A 7192-nucleotide genomic window follows, 5' to 3' on the forward strand; every position below is an offset into this window, starting at 1 on the left:
TAACACATCTCTCAGCAATCTGCAAGAAGATCGAAGCCTTCCGTCTCACTTAATTGTGTCTTCTGGTCTAGTAGCTACTACTAATTATATATTAATTCACGAAACTCCATAACTTTCATACACTAATCTAGCATTGCAATTTGCATGCATGATGCATATATACTATACTAAAACAGCTTAATTAGGTTCCTTGTTTCATCATTTTACTGCTCTCACTAACCTATTTCGGTACTCTATGAACAACGATGCAAATGAAAGGATCAAAATCACAAATAGACTAATAACACATCAAGACGTGTTGATGTTAAATCGATAGCACATCAAGACATGTCATGATAACAAGTGGCGGCAAATGGCCTTCAGCTTTTTCGAAAGGGTGCATCAGAAATGCGACCGCTCGGAAGAGGTGGCCAAATATGACTCTTAATCAAAACCCAAAATGTCTTTCTTTAGGAAGACAATGAAAACAAGAAGAAGAAGAAGAAGATGATATCTGATAAAAATTCAGGGTCGGTATCGCACGCGACAATTTAACTTGGAATTTCGACGGTTCATAGGGATGCCTCCCAAATAATTGCTTTTAATCACTCACTCGCCTTATGTTTTTATTTTATTTTCTAAGCATCATTGCTTGTCGTCACGTTCCCTCTACCCATCACGTGGCGTCCACCTACAACGCTTCACCTAGATCAGGATCCTCTCCTGAACAAAGGGTGGGGATTTTCCTGACCAAGCCTATCGGGCTGTTGAAATTTTATCCAACAACTACAATAATTATACATTATTTTTCCTAAAAGAATTTACAAATAGTGTCTTAATTTGACATTCTTCGTTTTGGTTCCGAGCACTTGAGAGATTATTTGATAATTATTTTATTTTTATTTTTTGTACATTAGAAATTAAAATCTTATTTGTTAACTATTATTAGTTTTTAAAAATTGAAAATACACCAAAATGTAAAAACTCAATACCAAATTTTGAAAATTTAAGAAAGTAGTACTACAGTCTAGTGGTATTCATCTTCATTTGTAATTGAGAGGTCTTAGGTTTTGAACCACATTATTATGGTTAGCCTAGTGTGCCCACTCCCGCACCCCTATACTATAAATAACATCTTTTTTTTTAAAAAAAAAGAAGAAGTTTTCAGTTTTTTTTATTTAAAAAAAAAAGCAAAAATAAAATGGTTACCAATTGGTCTCTAATTTTTTTGCGTTCAGTTGAATCATCTAATTTACTTTCAAAGTTCTTGTTTGCCTACCATCTTAAAATTTGTAACCTTGTAATTAGTATTTCATTAAAAATACTATAATGTGTGCAAACAATGCTTAATCTATGTTGCAAACGGCGTTTTACCGCACCAGTGGAAAATCATAATGTTTATGCATTCTGGCGTAAGCTGAATCCTCATCTATTCCTCCTAACGTTCAACAATTTAACCAACAAAAAAAAAAAAAAAAAAAACTCAATCTATAAACAATTTATGGTAATCGGCGTGTTATAAGATTAAGAAAATACAATGAATGTTTACCTTTTGGAAAAAAAATAAAAAAGAAGAAAATAAAATGAATGGGAGAGAAATGATGAATGATGAAAGAAAGATAATAGAAGTAATGTGAAAGAAATAAACATAGAATGCCACACAAAGTTACAACATTTTAAATTTTCGCCCTATTGTAATTTTGATTCATGCACTTATATATGACTATTAGTCAATTAATTTGTCATAATATAGTCATTTTGGGTAACATTATTAGAATTTTTATTTTAAATAAAAGGTTTTAACTATGGGATTAGATATAGAAATTCTAAAGGAGTTACTCAAAAAAATCATGGCTCTACATTATGATGAGTTCATAGCTCACTACTCATGGATTTTTAGTTCATGATCAAAACTATAATTGAATCAAAAATATTTTTCTCCAAAAAGAAAACTAAAAAAACCAAAAACAAGATAAGCAATAATTTATACAAATTCATCTAAAATACAGAAAGAAAAATTCAAGCCTAATGCAGACGTATAAATAATTTTCACTGTCATATAATATTCTTGATTTCTTCTTCCTCCCTTCCATCATCTCCCTTCGTCATTCTCAATATTTTGTTTTCTAACAAACAAAAGTCGGTTATTTAGTGTTACGATCTAGTGATACTTCTCTTTAATTGTAAGTAAGAGGTCTTAGGTTCGATTTTTGCCAAAGACGAATTTGAACCACATTATTGCTAGTCCATTGTGAGGCTAAGCCCACCATCTCCCCTTCATGTAGATAATATCGTATGTTCAAAAAAAAAAAAATATACAAAAACAAAAACCTAAAACTTAAAACTTAAAAGAAAGAGGCATTGATTTTCCTTTTTTGTGTGGAGTGTGTTACCCATACATCTCATTTTACTTTTCATATATTTTTTTATATTTTGACCGTCGAATTGAATGAATTGAAGAAAAATCAAAGACAGAAACTAATAAAGAGTATGTGAAAGTAAAAATGAATGTATGGGACTGTGGATATCCATTTGTATTCTTATAATCCTTTCGACCATGACACCTATTGTAAACCCAACCACACGGCAATTTACCATGTACGAAAAAAAAACAACGCGTTCTCCCCTCCTTTCATGTCCATTTCCCATTGTCCAATTTGTCAAACGTAACCCAATTAGTCCACAAAAATATAATATTATTATTTGCGATTCCATATAAATCAAAATTTAAATGCCAAACCATCATACCTTTACATGAGTAGTGCCCAACTTCTGGTGACTGACAGACCCTCCTCCCTCCTCCTCCTCTAATCCTCGTTAGCTCAGAATTCAAATCTCTCGAATTTTCCAAACGCCGGATCCGCAGGTCCGTACACACACCTTCTCCTCCTTAATTTCTTCGATTCCTCGCACGTCCAATCACAATGATGCAAATTCTGAGATGTCAATCCGTCGATTCGTTGAAGAAATGAACCCTTTTTTATTTTTATTTTTTTAAATTTCAGAATCGTATGGTTTTTAATTCAATAATTTTCTCTTCAGAGTTTTGAAATTGCCTTTGTTTCTGACTGGTTGATTTTTTTTTTGGGGAATTTGCAGAAGGAAGACATGGCGAAGGACTCGTACAAGGATGCCATTGCCGGACTTTCCAAGCTCCTAAGGTACTTTTTCCTTGCCCGGACAAACACGAAACGACCAGTTCCGCGATCTGTAATGTCCTTTCCTGTAATTATCCTGAACGTAGCCGTCCTTCTCTGTCATTATGCCCTTTTCGTTTCCGTCCGTCTCGGACGCGTTTCTGTTTCTGCCAATCAGGCGCTTGTTGTTGCCGCTACGTGGGCCCCAATCGGAGTGGCTTTGGATCATCCCCTCTGTCACCCGTGGGTCCCACCTTGGTGTTATCTGACGGCTTCTAAGGGTGACACTCTTGTTTTTCCGTTGCTTTCTGACAGTGAAAAGGCTGACCTCGAGGGCGTCGCCGCCGCCAAGATCAAGCAGATAACGGCTGAGCTGACGTCGGCCGACTCGACCGACGCGGTCGAGAGGATCAAAACCGGGTTCACCCATTTCAAGAAGGAGAAATACGAGTAAGCTCCAAAGTTAATATGCTCTTCGAATATTCTGTTCGCTTAATTCCCCACTTTCCTGATCCAAGTCAAACTTCCCAAACTACCCTTGTGCTTTATTACCTGAACGAAGGACTTGAACTTTGTTATTCTTTTCCAGGAAAGATGTTGATTTGTACGCCAAACTGGCCACAGGCCAAAGTCCCAAGGTCAGCGATGAACTGATGATTAAGCTCTAATTTTTTAAATTAAATCAGTTATATAATCAATCAATTTAATTATAATATGCATTTATACATTATTATAAATAAATCTGTTACATTATTGAGCTAATTAATTAAGTTGTATTATGAAAATGCAGTTTATGGTATTTGCATGCTCAGACTCCCGAGTTTGCCCCTCGCACATCCTCAATTTCCAACCAGGGGAGGCCTTTGTGGTCCGAAACATCGCTAACATGGTCCCTCCATATGACCTGGTTCGCCTACCAAAACCCTTTTTTTTTATTTTTATTAATCTATCACTTCAACACATCCATTTTTCTGATAACTTATCAAGCTGCAATTCATTTACCAATAGAAACAACTTTTTACATATCAAAAACTAAGCATACATGACATGAACAATTAAGCGTAACTAACAGCACTTACCCTTCACGACAATTGCACATGATTTGTGATTGAATCAAATCAAATGATGAAATATGCTTCAAAAACTGTATAAAATGCAACATGGTCCATCAACCATAAGTTATATTTTGCTTAGTTTGTTGGTGGTTTATTTGTGTATTGTATTTGACCTAATGGGGTTGGTGGTGCAGACAAAGTACTCGGGAATGGGGGCGGCCATTGAATATGCTGTTTTGCATCTGAAGGTGAATATAAAACGACCACTCCTTTCCATATTCAACTTTGCTTTTACTCTGACTGGAGTCTGGAACCACTACTTTCATATTCAACTTTTTTTTATATTATTCTGTGATTCAATCAATAATGGTGACCTAGTCATTGGGTTTGTTCCTTTCCTTGCACACCTTATCATATTACGGTTGTTACCCCTTCAAAACAAAGGGGGGCAGAAAGAATAGGCTTCAAAAGTTGCAGATTTAGAAGCAGGATGAATATTAATTATTAATTATGTTTGAGTACTATACCTACTTTGTTGGCAATGGAGTTTAAAACTTATTTAAAAGAGAAAATGCATTTTATAAGTGGTAAATTGCCTCTATAGATAGAATATTCTCTTTAGTTCGTTGTATTTTACATTTGAAAACTTAATTAAAAGAGAGAATGCATTTCATAAGTGGTAAATTGCCTTCATAGATAGGATATTCTCTTTAGTTCGTTGTATTTTACGTTTGAAATATCTTTCTTTCTCTTAATCTAGCTTAAAGTATAATTATCGCCTGTACTAAACAAAGAGAAAATGCATTTCTTCAGGTGGAGAATATTTTGGTGATTGGACACAGCTGCTGTGGAGGTATAAAGGGGCTCATGTCTATCCCAGATGATGGGTCCACTGCTAGGTAAGCCTTCACTTATCATATCAAGAAGAAGTAGGTTTAAAGCCTTCAACACTTTGCATCTTTCTGATTTTAATTTGATTCAAAAGTTGAATAACTCTTCTAAGTACAATAATTTAAGTACAGATACTCGAATGAAGAATAATCAAGGATATTAATTTGCAGATAGACATTTTAAATTTTTTTATTATGTTTTGGCTTTTAGAACTTCCAAAATTGTTGGCTTCTCCTTCCATGTGGAGTTATTGCTATTTACTATATAATATATTTGATTTGTGTCGTGTCCTACTCGATCGGAAATGATCGAATACGAAGGACTTTATTCTTTAGTGACTGTGGTACCATTGTTTTTGGAGGCATCCACAAAGTTGTATAAAGCTACAAGTAGAAGGATAATTAAAGTGGTTATGACAGCTTCAGATTATTTGCTTTTTTCAATTCATCTTTGAAATTCTTTGTAACTTTCGGTTTCAGGTTACTCTACTTTTAAATAACATTCTGAAATCTAGCAATAGCGTACTGTCCGTGCACAAGGCAAACAGCTTTTACAGTTTTGCTACTGTATTTAAATACCATTTTGAAAACCCAGTATTTTCTCATCCAGTTAATTTGTAGTTAGAATAATTTTGTTTTATGCATTGACAGTCCTCCATTTGTATACTGAATTTTCAGTGACTTCATAGAGAGCTGGGTGAAAATCTGTTCACCGGCAAAGACCAAGATTAAAGCTGCATACAGTGGTTTGAGTTTCACAGAGCAGTGCACTAACTTGGAGAAGGTAACTTTGCATTGCCTAAATTAAAGAAAAAACTAGAAATCATAGCTCCTCTTAAAGAGACGGTATGTTCTATGACCAATTGTATACAATCATGCACTTGCCTCTCTTATTACACTAGTCGCATGATGAGAAAGATAGACATGACATTATATACAAGCGGTGACTCATTTTTAATTAGCATTTTTTTTTGAAACACAACACATTAGCATACCAATTGGATTAATTAGATTAATTAAGATTATTCCAAGTTCAGACATCATAATTATATTGATTAAGATTCTTCCAAGTTCAACCATCTTGTGTTTTGAATGCAGGAGTCCGTGAACATCTCACTGGGAAACTTACTGACATATCCATTTGTGAGAGAAGCAGTGGTGAACAAGACTCTGAGTCTGAAAGGTGGACATTACGATTTCGTCAAGGGCAGCTTCCAGCTCTGGGATCTTGATTTCAAAATTACACCTAATTTGACTGTGTGAGCATCGAACATTGTCCAGAAACCTTCCTTACGTTTCTTGAAAAATTTCAACTCAGTCCATCTTCTTTGGAACAACATTTGGCAAAATAATTGTGTTTATGGCTTGTGTGATATTGAAATATCAAATAAGCATAGCAATGCTGTATTCTGGTTTATTGCAATATGTAAAAAGTTATATTTTCACTAGCAATGTTTCTTAGCTTCAAACGCTGATGAAATTTACCGTTTTACCATGTACTGTATGCAATGCTGTATTCTGGTTTAATATTTCATCTTACATATTTATCTTAAGACTTTTCCTAAACTAAGAATTTGTTTGCTATCCACCAAAAGACCAAAAGCAAGGACCAAACACACAAGGAACTGACCGTTATGATTTTATAAGTAGTTAACGAGAAATTCTTACCATCTATTTGTAACATTTTTCTAATAAAGATGAGACTTATATGTGTTGATGACCCTACCTCTGTTAAAAAGATGATGCAAATAGATAATAAGTGTATCACTACTCCGTGAATTATTTTGGTAGAACTCAGCTCGTGTGGCTTTACTTCGTGCATTAATTCGTTTTTCTATACAACATAAGCATGTGAGATACCAAACTAAATAAATGAAAAGAAAAACTATCATAATTACCAACCAAATTAACAAAATAGCAACCAATTATCGGTGATCTCTATTACATAACACAAAGCTTTAAATTTAGGGAGTTTTAACAAAACACTTCTAGTATTATTCACTTTTAACGAAAAAGCACATTTATACATTTCACTGTTACTATTCACTATACCTTTAAAAATGGCATTTCATTAAAAGGAAATTTTTTTTTAGCTTTTCGTTAGTTTTCCTTTAAATTATCGGATCATCCT

General features: G+C 34.1%; 1 protein-coding gene across 1 annotated transcript; it reads left to right on the forward strand.

The window, feature by feature from the left end:
• The first annotated feature begins 2683 nt into the window (after positions 1-2683).
• LOC125477853 (carbonic anhydrase 2-like) lies at positions 2684-6614 on the forward strand. Its single transcript, XM_048585361.1, has 9 exons — positions 2684-2845; positions 3079-3140; positions 3432-3566; positions 3706-3754; positions 3907-4023; positions 4366-4419; positions 4985-5070; positions 5740-5845; positions 6160-6614. The coding sequence occupies exons 2-9, from the start codon at positions 3088-3090 to the stop codon at positions 6322-6324; spliced, it is 765 nt and encodes a 254-aa protein (XP_048441318.1). The 5' UTR covers positions 2684-2845; positions 3079-3087; the 3' UTR covers positions 6325-6614.
• Positions 6615-7192: the final 578 nt, after the last annotated feature.

Source organism: the organism of the source record quoted next, unplaced genomic scaffold (assembly GCF_019419815.1).
Source record: "Pyrus x bretschneideri cultivar Hongxiangsu unplaced genomic scaffold, Pyrus_bretschneideri_v1 Contig22, whole genome shotgun sequence".
Classification (NCBI taxonomy): Eukaryota; Viridiplantae; Streptophyta; class Magnoliopsida; order Rosales; family Rosaceae; genus Pyrus; species Pyrus x bretschneideri.